Genomic DNA, 14,979 nt, shown 5'->3' with positions numbered 1-14,979 from the left:
CTGGAACAGTTACAATATCAGTAGGTTTGTCTCTGCTGTTTGAGTTGATGTCTTCTAAAATAATTTTGTAAGGGCTTGCATGTTTTTCCATTTCATCTCCTCTTTTCAGGTTTGCTTGTGGTTTTGGTTGGTTGGTTGGGTTTTTTTTGGTTTTTCTTCTGTCAGGCTTTTTCCAGGTATTTTTTTGTTACTTCCTGAGATTTTTCTTAGTGTTGAAATAAATGAACACTGGTAAAGTTCAATATTAAACATTTAGCATGGTAGTTTTGAGATCAGTTCTAGTGTGGTAATTTCATATTTTCTTGAATACAGATTTGCTCACCGCTAAAACTACACTTATTTATTGGAATTAAGATTTATACATAATACTAGAAAGCCTGGTATAGTTGGGTTGTTTGTGGTTTTGGTTTAGTTTTTTTCAGCAAGAGCAGAACAGCAGTTATTAGACTGGATTGTTTTGTCCATATAATGTCTGTCAGGGGGAGTCTTGATCCACTACTGAGATTGTTGACAAGAATGGTAGCATATCTGGTTATAGTAAATAACATGTTACAGCCCACTTTCCTCTTCTCCTTATTTATCTCAGCAGGAGGTTAGATGACAAGAGTAATCCTATCTCTACTTGAAACATGCTAAAACCACTTAAATATAAGTATTCCATACAGTCCTGATTAAGAACTATGGTTAAGCATTCATTAGTGTTTAAATAGTGGGAAGTCCCTGTGAAATTAATTTCATAAACACATAGATTTTATCAGTCACAACAGATTTTAGTGTTTTTCATTAATTGTGCCCTTAATTAAATTTGCAGGTTTAGCTGTAAAGTACTAACTAGGAAAACTTAAGTGCATGTAATTAATTTAGCAGTTCACTGTAACAGAGAAAACAAGGCAAAATCTTAGTATAAAAATGAAGTTATGTTCTTCCTGAATATTTGAGCTAAACTGTTTCATGTAGCTCCTGGTTTCATCTACCTAAATAAATAAAACAAAGGTATAATAAAATCTAAGTGAACTTATATTGAGGTATACTCATGCATGTAAGAAGGTGTTTACATGAAGTGGAATTAATGGCTGGTGAGTTCTGGAATGATTTGTCAATTTTTGTCAATGTTTGACAACTCTGCAGCATTCAAATTAAGTAATGATGCTTAATGGATCCTTGGTTTCAAAAGTCTCTGCATGCCTTCCCTGTATATCATGCCCACCTGCTTTTGCAAGTGTCTAAAAGGATTCCCATTTTCTACACTTCGAAGTGAAACATTTCCAAGGAGTTGCTCTGAAGAAAAGTTGATACCCTGCAGTGGGAGAAAGAGTTTGGGCTTGAAATTTGTGCTAAGATTGACTCATATATGCAGGTGAGAGTAATCCAAGCAATAAACTTGAAATGGCCAGAACTTGCAGAAGCAATGAGAAGCTCTTGAAGTGATTTGTGAATTTAAATCATTAGCTATGGAAACTATAATTTTAAAAGTTTTGTATTTAACAAAAGCGCAGGATTTTAAATAAGAGGCTATAATTAACTGAAAATAGCACACATTATTTACAAACAAGTTCAACAGAATTACACTAGTTTAGGAAAAGGGTAATATTAGTAGTTTATCAAGAAGATTTGCAAGGTAAACCATGCCATTTTTAATAGTAAACATATGCAAAAAAGAAAAACATTTAATCCTAAAACTTTATTTTGTTAGTAGGCAGAGGTGGTTATCTGGTATTACCCCAGCTCTCTGAAAAATATGAGCTATGACTTGTGTGTTGGCTAAATGAACACTATGAAGATTGTAGTTAATTTAGTACTTGAGCAGTAGTTGTCATCTGTAATACTAGGTCAGTGCCTAAAGTTCTGTTACAACACCAAAACTATCCTGTTTCTTACTGTAAATGTGAACATCAACAGCTGCCTTTACATTCTGTATGTGCTGCATTAAAAAAAAATGTAGGGAATATAAAATGTGTTTTTATGGTGGTTCCCTACATAGTAAGTGCAATAATCACTAATAATAGCATTGTCTTTACTAGTAGTATACTCATAAAATGCCATTCTTTGTACAATAACTGTTACTTAATGACCTGCAAACAAATCTAAGGTGCAAAAAATGCTTTTTCTTTGTTCTAGTGGCTTTACCTGCAGGTAACCTGGAATCTGTTCCCCTAAAGTTAGATATGGCTTATGATTTCATTTCATATGCTTTCCTGTCACTTCACTTGTTTGTACTTTGTTCTTAATTAATCCACAGCATAATTATGTTACCTGCAAAAAGTTGTAGGTATTGCTCAAGCTTGCTTTAGATCTTTTGACTGAGGTGGTTTTTTTTTTATATCTTCTCAATTAGTTATTGAAGAAGTAATTAAAGATTGCAATATGTAAATTTTGGGGGTTTTTTTCCCAAGGAGTGTGAATGTGAATGGAAGGATGCTGTGACTAGTGAACTGTGGTGTCCTCTGTCCTAGCAAAACCCTTCCTCATGAGAGCAAAAATCATTGCAGACTGAGACTGCAAGAGGTTTATCTGGTGGTGCTGAGCTCACTGGTGGGTAGAAGTGGTAATTGCAGAGTTCACAGGGTGGCCTACTCTGAGGCAACATTGTTAAAGAGGACTCATCCTTAAACCAGGTTTTCATGACAAGTAGTGAATTTAATTCTCTGCGACATCTGTTCCTGTCTCAATTTCAGTTGAAATTGCTGAGGGAGGGAGTAGTACAGCCAGGTAGGCAGAATGAATAATATGGTTTCCTTAGGAAGTCTGTACAAACGAGAAATTAAGCTCAAATGTGCTGTAAAGGTAACAGTGAGAGTTGTAGAAGTAGCAGCAAATTGAGGAGTTGTACTTTGACAAGTGTCAGTTTGAAACAAGAAGGATTAAGACAGAGTTTGTAGGGGGTGAAATTTCACAGTAAAACAAAACTTGGTTTCTCTGTTAGTGGAATTACAACATGAAGATGAATTTCAGATCAAGGCATCTTCTCAGAATGTAAAAAAAAAACCCAACCCATAATATAACCAAAGCAAAGGATTCTTTAATCGGATAAAGGTAGTAGTATGTTGTTACCCTTACTTATTTAATTTTAAATTCTGATGTCTTTTTTGATCCACTTTAGATCCAGTTCAGCAAAGTATGTTGGCAAGAGTATGTGATGGCAGAAGTAAAAAGCAATCCAGGGTGAAGAGAACAGGAACTGCTTTTAACTAGCTTTGCTGCTAGGTGTGGATGCCCTCTTTTAATTTGATTCTGGGGTATGTTAACAAAAATTATAATGTCCTGATAATCTCCATTGGACTCTGGGTTTGGTTTATGAGATAAAGATAAGGAAGGAATAAACAAAACTATTCCAGGCCACTACATGAGCTCTTTCTCCTTTGTCCAGCATTCCTGCAGGAATTAGCTTATTTTATCCCTTTGAGTATAATATTTTATTTCATGTCCATATTTTTGACTTCTCTCAGTACTAAGAATAAATAAGGAAAAATGAAATGTATTGACAGAAATAAAATATACAATGTTTCTTTACTGCTACTAAAGGCAAAGTACATTAATTTGTGTAATAGATCAGGATATTAGGTAGCAGTAAATGTATGTTTTAATCTGTCTTTAGAATTATTTTTTTTTACTTGTTTTTCCTGTCTTCTGGGGAGGAGGACTTTCTATTGAGTGCTTTATGTGGTTACTCATTGAGGGATTGAGCACTCTAGATATCTCTTCTAAAGCTATCTGGTTTTAAGGTTACTAACTTAGATCTACCCCTTCACCTATGAGTTTAACACCTGATAGTAAGAGGAGAGACAGGTAGATCACATGCCACCTGCAATGGAAGAAGAACTCATGGTGGATACAGTTAAAACTAACATGTTCAGCAGGTATCAAAAAAACCCTTTCAGATAATCAAGTTTCTAAATTAGTTCCCAAAGGAAACAGGGATTATATGATTGCACTGTCCAGCTGTTCTGTTTGTGGCTTGTTGGCTAATTTCCATGAAATTTAGCAGGGTAATGAGGGCTTCATACAAAACTGCTGCCTTTCTGCCAGTTTGTGGAGGCTTGAATGGGAGAATGGGCTTGAAAGACAGAGTGTGGGGTGAAAAAAAAAGCTTTGAAAGAGTTTTAAGACAACCTGTTGTTTCAGGAAGTGGTAGCTGATGTTCTAAATGGGAGACACTGGGGAAAGGGAGATGAATGACAAGAAATAAGATTATTAATCCTAGAATTAATAGGATTCCACATCCTGTAGCAGATGTGGAAGTCTCAGTGCAGAGACTGGGGCAGAAGTCATCATGGCAATTTATCTTTGATTCACCATAACATCAGTGGAACTCTTGTTATTTACATCTTGCAGTTATATTGGTTTTTCTTTTGTTAAAAGCTTTCATACTGAGGTCTAGAAGGGCAGACTTTTCACAGGCTGTTTCTTTAAATTGATGCTGCTCTGACAAGCTTTCCCTTTTGGGGTTGAGATGTCAGTCTTCAACAGCAGAGGCACTTCTAGCACTTGATAAATACTGCTTTTAGAAGTGACTGCAAAGGTAATGCAGTGACAATCAGCAGAAATGGAAAAACATGGAGATAAAATTTCTTTTATAACAACTGTTTCTAAGAATGGCTTTCTGGCTTAAGGTAATAGTCAGGGGTGTCTTGCCTATGGACAGTGTTGAAAGTGAGTTAGTCAGACACTTTTTGGTGCTCTTAAGGGGAAAAAGAGGACAAGGAGAAATAGGGTATTCTGTATAGGGTTCTTTAGCCATAGAATCAATTACATTTGCTTTTTTTCACCTTAAGATAGGTAATAACTTTCTTGAACGCCACAGTGGGTATCTTATAAAATATTTCAGGTATGAGGCTTGTTTTTAAGTAATCTGTGTTAAAGGAAGCTCAGATGTTATATTTAAAATTATACAACTGTCTGTATTTTATCAACTTCAGCTTTTGTGGCTCCTCTTGTTCCATAATGAAATTGTTATGACAGTTGTTCAGATTGTATAAGCAGTTATAAGGAACATAAGTTTATCCTTAAAAATGTGATCACTAGTAATGCATATGGAAGTAAATCCTTTTAAACTCTTCTATCTCCCTAATATATATAAGCTCACAGACTGTTTATCTTTGCTTGTCATGAATATGCAATCTCTGATAATACATGAGAAGTTTGAGCTCTCCTGATTCTTGCCATGTATGGTACAGAAAAGTGTCCAAATTTGGTCATATATTTTTAGCCACTTACTCATATGTCTTTTAATGTACTGCATATGTAAGCTTTTGATTCACTTAGCAACAGTAGTTTTGAGTATGTCTTGCCAATTTTTCCTAAGTATACTTGAAAAATGGTCAAGGACTGGGCTGTGTTGGCTTCTGTCACAACCAGGTAGTCTGGTTTGTATTTTTAATAGTGCTGATCAGTTTTAAGATATCCTTTTTTTTCACAGATTATGAATTCTGGAGCGTTTTTTGAGACATATGAAGACGTAGGCTATTGAAAAAAATTAAAAATGCTTGGGCAATTTCAAATTTTTTTAATATATATTTGTTTTCCTTAAAATAAGTTAGAGATTATTATTCTGTACATAGTACCAATGGTCAGGCAAATTGAATGTCCAGATATACTGAATATATGGCATATGTGAAATATGGTTTTGTTAATGTTTCTGCTGAATGTAAGCATATGTGTTTATTGAATTTGTTTTCCTCCTGAACAGAGTTATGATGTCTTCCATTTAGTTCCTTTTCACTTAAATAACAAAATGCCTTGCACAGAGGTGATTGATAAATGGAAGAAATTGAAGAAAATATGCTTGAGGAATTTGTAGTCCTTTTTGTTGGAGTATGTTCATAAATTATTTTATTAAAAGCATTGCTGATTTTAGAAATGGTTATAACTAAAAGGCAGTTCAAAGAATCCTTCAGGAAGGGAGTTTTCAAGAATACCTGGAAATGCAGGACTGTTTGAGTGTTTTCACTCAAGAATGTGGTTTTTGTTGAAAAACAAATAATGCAACCAGTGTACTGCTGTCTAGTTGCAATCTAGCTGCAAGTTTATGGATGAACAAGTCCAGATGAGACTCATTGTTATAACAGTTCTGTGTTACATTCTAAACAAACCCCTAGGTCCATACTTAACTAAAGCAGATGGGGTCACAGAGGGATAATTTCCTGCTGGTTTTGTTAGGCTGGTTATACAGGACAGCAACACATTTCACTCATGGTGTAGCTGTTTTCAGAGCAGTGCAGAATGGAGGGAGGCTTCAGCATTCATCTCGGAAGGCACAGTTGCTTAAATAAGAAAATCTGATTATTTTTTTTTTCCAGAATAAATCAATATATAATTTTGAATCTTTATTGCTGTAGAATTATTCTGAAGTCTAAAGTTCATACCTACTGCATTTAATTAGAGGCCTCATGCTCTAGAAGGACTTAGGAACCCAGGAGTGAAAGTTCTCATTTCAGCCTTCTGTTTATGTAGTAGTACTGTTGATATATTAAGCTAAAAACTTAACACCAGTCTTGTGGGGTCTAGCTGTTTGGAGTCCTTGCTATGCTGAAATGCAGAGGGACTTTTCTCTCTGTTGCTCTGCCCTTTTAAGGGCAGCAGTATGGAAGTTGGCAGGAAAACTCAGAGCACCCTGTGAGAAAAAATACTCCAACCCAGAGAAGAAAGGCAAAATAGAAGCCAGTCAGGATGCAGATCTGGAGAGCAGTAGTAGTTTTGCATCTGGGCAGCACTGTTTGCTTGATATATAGAGATCATATCTTTGCAGTATGTTAGATTGATACTCAAGGTAGTTGATAAACAGCAGTGATTAATAGCCTGTTAAAAGATCTATGGTGGGATAGAGTATGCTGCAGAAGAAAGCATCAGGGGGGTGTTGAAATGCAAAGTAGTGTCACCTTCCATGCTCTTTGGTCTTGACTACATTAGAATTAAAACCACGTTATGGTATTGTTTTCCAAAATGTTCCCCATTTCTTTGTCACAATTCTATTTCATGGTGTAGCTATTTATTGAATTGTAGTATCCACTCAAGTGAGTGAGCTGGGCCTGGGATGGAGTCAGGGCCCAGGGGCTCTAGAAAGGAAAGCACTTTGTACTGGAAAACAAGATTGCAGTGGGGATTGTAAATGGCTTCTCAGAAAACCAGAAAAAAATTACCTGAGGAAATAATATTTGTTGGGTTTGCTGAGCTTTGCTTGAATTCATTTATTTAGATTGTTTGTTTATATGTTTATTTGCTTACAGATCTGTAACACCTTCTGGTTTTCTCTCAAATCCTTTCTGTCCTGCTGTCATATCCCAATAAATAAACCTTATTCCCTCATCAGACCTTACAGTAATTACCTTGTTTTCCTGAAGATGTTTCTTAAAGATGCACAGTATTGTAGAACAGCTTCAATATGAACTTATTTCTTAAATATTTTTTTTTATAGGCTTGTATAGATGATAACGTAGATATGGTGAAATTTCTGGTGGAAAATGGAGCAAATATTAATCAACCAGATAATGAAGGCTGGATACCTCTACATGCAGCTGCTTCCTGTGGATATCTTGATATAGCAGAGTAAGGCTTTTTCCTCTATTTTTGAAATACATGTATATTGCTAATACATTGTTACAGGGGCACTAGAAGCAGATAGCATTGATAAATTTTCTTTTTAGTTGCCTCTAGGATGAGAGAGAACAATGCTATATTGTGTGTTGTGTCCAATTATTTGTGCACTGCATTTTCTCTTTCTAGCTTTCATACATTGTGTTTTGGGTAGCTGTAACATGTAAAAATTTAAGACTCTTCATAACTGTCACGTGGTTTTGAAAAAATATTTTCTTCTTGCTTTGAGGGGAGGCACAGAGAGGAACTTCAAATTTACATTTTATTTGCAATCTGAAACATTGTCCTGGGATAAGTCTATGTGTAGGACATTATTTTTGCAATGGCATTTGCAGTCTTGAAACTTCTGTCTTTCAGGTGTGGTGTACAGAGGTGACCTTTGCCAATTAGTTTGGCTGTTGAGCAAAGTCTTACAGTTGAAGTCAGATGCCTGTTATGGTGTTACTTAAAGCTTACTCAGTACTAAATTTGAACAGTGGTCTTCTTGTTATTCTTGAAGTGTTGGGGGTCACTGAAGATACGCTATAATCAAGTTTTTCCCAGAGATTGTCTGTTTTAACCTAAAGTAATGATATATTTGAGAAAAATGTGTGGCAGCTGTTGTTGAACGTGCTGTTCTTGTAGTAAAAAATTTCTAAAAACCATTTGGATAACCATAGACTTGATTAATTCTGCTAAGCTCAGTGTGATGTCTTGGATAAAATATAAAGTACTATTTTATCACATATTTATAATCACTAATAATAATGGTGAAAGTTGAAAATTATAAGTTTAGGTATTCATGTATTGATGAGTTTGAGAGGTTTAATTGCTTAAATCTTATGGGAAAGAAGACATTCTGGAGACTTGTGTAGCATTTTCACTGGCAAAATTCTTCTTTTGGGTACTTATGGAGTGAAGTGCTTTGTGTATAACTGCAACATAGTGTGACCACTAGCATTTGCAGTCTGCCTTTCTGCACTATGCAGATATTTGATGCTTTAATCTCCCTTGCATGCACACTGGAAATGCTTACTTGTTGGCTATACTATGAGAGGAGTTTCCCTACAGAGATAATATAAGCCTTTCTGCAGTTTAGTGGAGATAGAATACCTGCCTTTTTCCACAGTAGGAAAAAGATAATTTCTTGATTGACATTGAAGCCTAATGTAGGCAGATTGTCAGGGAAGAAAAAGTGACGTGTGCCCCATGTCCACAAGATATTTTTTTACTATTGACTTGAGAATGTGACATTTATAATGTTGCTGAAGACTGTTATCTTTTTTCTTACTCTCAGACTGGGACTGGACCTGTCTGCATATTTTCTCTAGATACATGTTGTAGGGGGTAAGGAGTAATGGTATCCTACTGAAAGTGGATAGATTTAGGTCAGATTTTAAGAAAAAATATTTTACTGTGAGGCTAGTGAAATGCTAGGCAATAGGTTGTCCACAGAAATTGTGGATGCCCCCTTCCTGGGAGTGCTCAAGGCCGAATAGAATGAGGCTTGGAGCAGCCTGGTCTAGTGGGAGGTGTCCCTGCCCATGGCTTGGGGTTTGGATCTTTGCATGGTACCTTTGTGGTCCCTTCCAGCCCAAACCAATGTATCATTCTGTGACTAGAAATACCTTCAAAGAAATGAGATCCTTGGAGTATAGCCCTGTGGAATGTGGGACATGTAAACTGTTGGTAGTGGTAGAGCAGTGTTTTTAAGGTGCAAGGAGTTTTGCAGATAAGCTGTTGAAACAAATTTGCACATAGAGCTGAGAAAGGTAACCTGACTTGAATGAAGCATATTTATCTCTGATGTGTCCTACATTGTTTAGATTGTCTTCAAAGTGCTTCTGCAGGACCTCAGCTTCAAATTATTTACAAAACTGACAAAATTCACAGCTGAGGCAAAACTGGGGGAAGTCAAAAACGATGATAAAATAGATGGCCAAAATTTTATTTTATTTATGTACTGGGTCCAGTATCTGCTTTAGTGAGGATGCATCTTCTTGGAATGAGAATGTGTATTTGTATGTTGCTGAATCTGATAGATTTCGTTTTTAGCACTACGTTTTCTGGTTCATGGAAGGGAGCTTTTAATTTGGGTATATTATGGGACTTTATAAATATAGACTGGAAATATTAACATTTGGTAGCTTATCTTTCTTTCCTGTGTGACACAGGCCTACCATTTTTGTACAGAACATCTTCTGTTCTGAAGAAAAAGAGTTAGGGAATGGCTTCTGCTGTTTCCCACTTTGTTAATGAAGGGCTAGGGAGAGTCTGACCTGTGCTTCCCTTTTTCCTCCCATGAAAATGGCTGTTGCACAGCTTTGTAGAGCTTCTCAAGTTGCAAACTCAGCAAGCTGATTATTCTCCTCTGCTGCTGTCTTAAGTCTTCTTTTTTTTTTTTTTTACATTCATTTAGATGTAAATAGATTGAATTTATTTCTCTTGAAATAGTCCAAACTGTAAAATCCCCCAAATATGCAAATTTAGCCAATATATTAATTTTGTTTACAATTCATATTTTTTTTTCCAATTCAAAGAAATTATGCATGATATATTTCCATTACTTTACATTTACATCTCAAAATCTGAAATTACATTTAAAAAGCAACAGATCTTGTAGATGGGGTATTTTCTGTTATGAAATGCATTTCCATGTTTAGAATGTAATTTAGGGATTTCTTGCACAAATTACGTCCTCTGTTTACTGTTTACCATTCAACATTAGCATTTTTCATATATGTGTGAACCTTAGTTTCTAGGCTTAAAACAAGAAAAGAAAGCAGAAGCTATGTTAAACATTGCATGCTAACTCTTGCATGATTCATCACTGGGGTTAGAGTCTATGAATCACAGTTGAGATGGGATGTGTTGGAGTCTGCAGGATCTGTCGATAGCATTTGAAAAAGTTTAATCATTACAAACCTTTCTAGTACAATCTGTATTATAGTTGTTCTGATGCACAGCTGACTTCTATAGGGTTATATTTGGGGTGGTTAATGTATTTGCTTACAGAGTGAGAGAGGCTTCTCTTCAGACTGCTTTCACAATTGGATTAGTATACAAACAATCTCACAGTTCAACTGCTCTTTCTATGTGTTCCATATACTAACACTACTAACACTCATTTTCTATTATCTGCAACTAATAGGAATATGGCTGGGAGCCACTTAGGTATTAGGTACAGGATGGTGCCTGACTGGTTGATCCGTGCAGCTACTTTCCCATCTTGCTGTGCTCTTGCTGAACACCTGGTTTCTCCCCCCTCTTCCCCCCTCTTCCCCCCTCTTCCCCCCTCTTCCCCCCTCTTCCCCCCTCTTCCCCCTCTTCCCCCCTCTTCCCCCTCTTCCCCCCTTTCCCCCTCTTCCCACCCTCTTCCCCCTCTTCCCCCTCTTCCCCTCTTCCCCCTCTTTCCCCCTCTTCCCCCTCTTCCCCCCTCTTCCCGCCTCTCCCCCTCTTCCCCCCCTTCCCCCCTCTTCCCCCTCTTCCCCCCTCTTCCCCCTCTTCCCCCCTCTTCCCCCCTCTTCCCCCTCTTCCCCCCCCTCTTCCCCCCTCTTCCCCCCTCTTCCCATGTAAGTAGACCCTGTATTATTCAAATGTTCCTGGGTGAGTGCACCATGTGGCAGAGGTCCTGAGAAGTATAGGAGCTTCTCAAAAAACCCCAAAAATATCACAGGGAAACCACCACTTCAGCCATTTTTTTTCAACTAGTCCATGCTACTTGCTAATGTGCTTTGTGAATTTGTGGCATGGCCCCCCATTCACTTGGTTTCTGTCTTGCTTTCACTAACTCCACTGTCTGATCAGTGGATTCCTCATACCTGTCATACTCCACTGTGTTCAGCACACCTCTGATACCTTCTCAGCAGCATCTCCTGTCCTGTTCACTTTTCTGTTCCTCTGAAACAGCCACCTTCTCATGGATGTGTTTCTCATCTCCTTGAAAAATGCCATCTTGCAGTTCAAGAAATGTTAGTCTGTAGAAACCCATTTCATGTGAAACACAGTAAGAGAACATAGTTTAGTGTGAAATAGTGTCAGCTGGTTGCTGATGAAATATTGGTGCTGTAAGAGCAAAAAAAAAACTGCATGGAGGTCACTGTTCCTTTTGGGTTTGTTGTTATTTCTGAGTCTGTAATTCTGGGAGTGCTTCAGCTTTCTGGAAATTCTCTGGATAGTTTTAATTTTCAAATTGCCTACTTAAGTTAGTGGTAGTCTAGTTTTATGTGTGTAAGCTTACAAGTAATTGTGATACGAATACATCATATTAAAATTCTTCAGAGTTGCCCAAACAGGTGATGATGGTTTTTTTTTTATCAGATAGATCTTTTCTACAGTTAAAAAGCTTGTATATTATTTCTGTATCAGGGAATAAGCAAATTCATTCTAGAATTCTAAAAAATGTAAGAGTAGAAAAATAATGCAGAGGCTTTTAAGAAACAGTAAATATTTACTCTTTTATTCTCTCTACTTGTATACACCAGATTACTGTAAAGTAACTTTTGAATGGTAATTTCTTTTTCTGCCTATGAATTAAAGTTTTTGTTTAAAATGTGTTTTCTTGTGAACTTGTACTGTGCATAGTTGTGTATTTTGAAACTTTTTTGCAAGTATTTGGAATCTCTATACAGCTTTACTGTTTGAATATGAATGCTTTTAATTTTCACCATCATGAATGAAGGTGCATTTTCAGCAAGTTGTAAGAAAAGCATTTTTCAAAATAACATTTAAGTTAGTGACAATTAACACCTATGTGCAAAAAAACCCAAACAAAAACAGGAGGAGACAGATGTCTCCTGAGGGGAGTAATATGGTTTTCATACCTTGATGCAGTGAATACTACATCTGAATAATCATTCACCAAAATTTGCTGGTAGGTAGTAAAATTTCACATCCAATGCAAGGAATGAGAAATCCTCTGAGGGTAGATGCATAAAAATACAAATACAAAATACATGCATACAAATGGGATCTGGTTCAGAAAATATAACCCAAGTGTTTGGAGACCAGAAAGATAGTACAGGAAAAATTATCATGTATTCACCCCATTTTCATTCTTCTTGAAGATGTGCTTGCTTTTTGAAATACAAGCTAGATGTTAAATGGATGTTTGGTATAAACTCAGCATGGTTGCTTTCATGTTTGGGAGGCATGTTTTGATACACCCAGTGGACAGGTAAGAAATCCCGCAGTTTCAAAGTACACCTTTATTTTAAAAACTTATAAAGGCTGAAACATTTGTTTAGTTGATTAGTTAGGGAGTAACTTTAAAAGTTCAGAACTTTCTCACTCAGTTCATTTATGAAGAGAATAACAACTTGACCAACTATTCTGCTTTGAAACCCAGCTCACCTGCTTTCCTTCTTGCCCAGAGTTTCCCTATCTTGTATTCCCTCCCTAATATTTCAAGCAGGCTTTAATGATTGTGTGTAACCACTGCCTTGCTGCTGACACCCCTCTATTTTTCCAAACCCCAGACACCTGAAAGTGAACCCAGCCAAACTAGTTTTGCTGAAGCCTCAGAAAACCATTGTACCAGGATCTCACTATTTTCAAGTAACAGTCCCATTAAGAACTAAATGAGTGATTGTGGTCTGGTAATACGGGAGGAGTGAAGAGACAGTCCTGCAAGCCTGTAGTTTGAATACATACGATATTCAGTGATAAGTGGTTTACTTGCAGCTCTACTTGCCCTTGCAGGGATTGCTGTGGGTCTACAGTGGCAGTGATTCCTGCCATGGTGCAAGGACAGGACCAGTGCTTGTCTGGCAACACCTACTAAAGGGAATTCAGTGTAGTTTCACAACATGCTCAATGTGGTCTAACTTGAGACTACTGCAGGAATAGATAGTCGTTCCCTCTCTCCTTGGTTTTCCCTCCTCCAGAGGCTCTTTACCCCTCTCTTGCATTATCTGATGATAACATAGCAATGTGGGAACTGTTATCTTAAGTTTAACCTTCAGAGTGTCTGGAGAGTTTTGCTCTCTCTTGGATCAGTGAGCTGATCTGGCTTGCCAGCAGCAGTTAGCATAGACACATGGGAGATAAAAAAAAAAAAGAATCTGGGCAGCTTTACAGATACAGCTTGCACCTCTGATCAGAAAGCTGTCTCTGCTGAGATGAAGTTTTCGCCATCTCATACCTCATGAGCCTGAACCACCTAGTACTGTTGAATGTTCTTCCATGATATCTGAGGGTTTCAGTGCCATAAGATATGTTTCAAAACAGTTGTTTCTAATCAATTTCTCTCTGTGCTTTAATAACTTTATGATCTGGAGTGTTTATATATATATATATAGATACACATATTTATATACATATATATATATATATAAAACTTACTGGAGTGTTTTTAATCTAATCTCTTTTGCTACAACCTATTATTATAATCCTAGAGGAGCAAGACTATTTTTAGGGCAAAGCAGACTGATAAAAATGTCAGCAATGGCTCCCATCTCCTTTAACTTTGTTCCCACTTATGGTTTTCACTAAGTGTGAAATGATGTTATTAGTGATACTTTCAGAAATAAATCTTTGTAGGATCAGGAGTTTGGATTTGTGAATGACAAAGTGAAGTTGGTGTTTTTGTATAAAGCCCATGCAAGCTGATTATGGAAACTGATAACAGAGTTGCTCTGACTGAGATACTACAAGGTGAATGAACATTTTTGTCAGGATTGAAGGCATTACTTCACATGACACAAGGAATTGTTAACTCCAGGAGAACTAAAAGGAAAAGGACCAGCAATGAATCTGCTACAACCCACTCAGGAAATGTGCAGAAGACTTGAGAAGGATATATTATAAAACCAAACCATGTGACAAAACAAAAGCAGGGAAAGGATTATTCCCAGCCAAAGAAAAACAGCTCCTCTAGAAGAATGACGGATTCTACAAGTTGATGCTGGTAAATAGGCAGCATTTGTTTTGGCGACCTGTTAAAAGATAACCACAGGCTCTGGAAGATTGGTGTCAGTTAATTAATTTCTATTTGTTGCCTTGTTTCTTTCTGGAAGAAAGAAAGATATGCTGGTGTGGTAGTCTTGCCTCCCTCTCTGCCCCAAATCAAAGTGTGATGCTCATTCTTTATCAGCAACATAGGAATTTCCTCCTCCTCTGAACTCACATTAGGTGTCGGCAAGGATAAAGCTGATTTTCTGTTAGAGAATATAATGGAGAAACTTGGAGAAGATCAATGAGCTAGTATCAGTTGGCATTTTCTTTATGAAGGTGTACATTGGCAGTGGACTGTTTTCATCATGTTTCTGCTTCTCATAGGTATAGTCTGAAGAATATTGAAGCACTAGTTTAGTTCAGGTTGATGGTGAAATTTCCTTTTTAAAATCTTGCAACTGTGTGGTAGAGTTGATCTTTTCTACTGTGTAGCTGGATCTGATGTTTGGATAAAAA

The 14,979-nt window shown here is 36.9% G+C and overlaps 1 protein-coding gene across 5 annotated transcripts in view; it reads left to right on the top strand.

Moving 5' to 3' along the window:
* PPP1R12A (protein phosphatase 1 regulatory subunit 12A) overlaps positions 1 to 14,979 on the top strand; it is a 112,045-nt gene that overhangs the window by 38,215 nt on the left and 58,851 nt on the right. For all 5 annotated transcript variants that reach the window (XM_030451523.1, XM_030451504.1, XM_030451512.1 and 2 more), the window contains exon 2: positions 7,412 to 7,542. In XM_030451523.1, the coding sequence (XP_030307383.1) occupies positions 7,412 to 7,542 (131 nt within the window). The remainder of the gene's footprint in view (positions 1 to 7,411; positions 7,543 to 14,979) is intronic.

This window comes from Calypte anna, chromosome 1 (assembly GCF_003957555.1).
Source record: "Calypte anna isolate BGI_N300 chromosome 1, bCalAnn1_v1.p, whole genome shotgun sequence".
NCBI lineage: Eukaryota > Metazoa > Chordata > Aves > Apodiformes > Trochilidae > Calypte > Calypte anna.
Note: the sequence above shows the minus strand (reverse complement) of the source record. Positions and strands in the feature narration are given on the sequence as shown.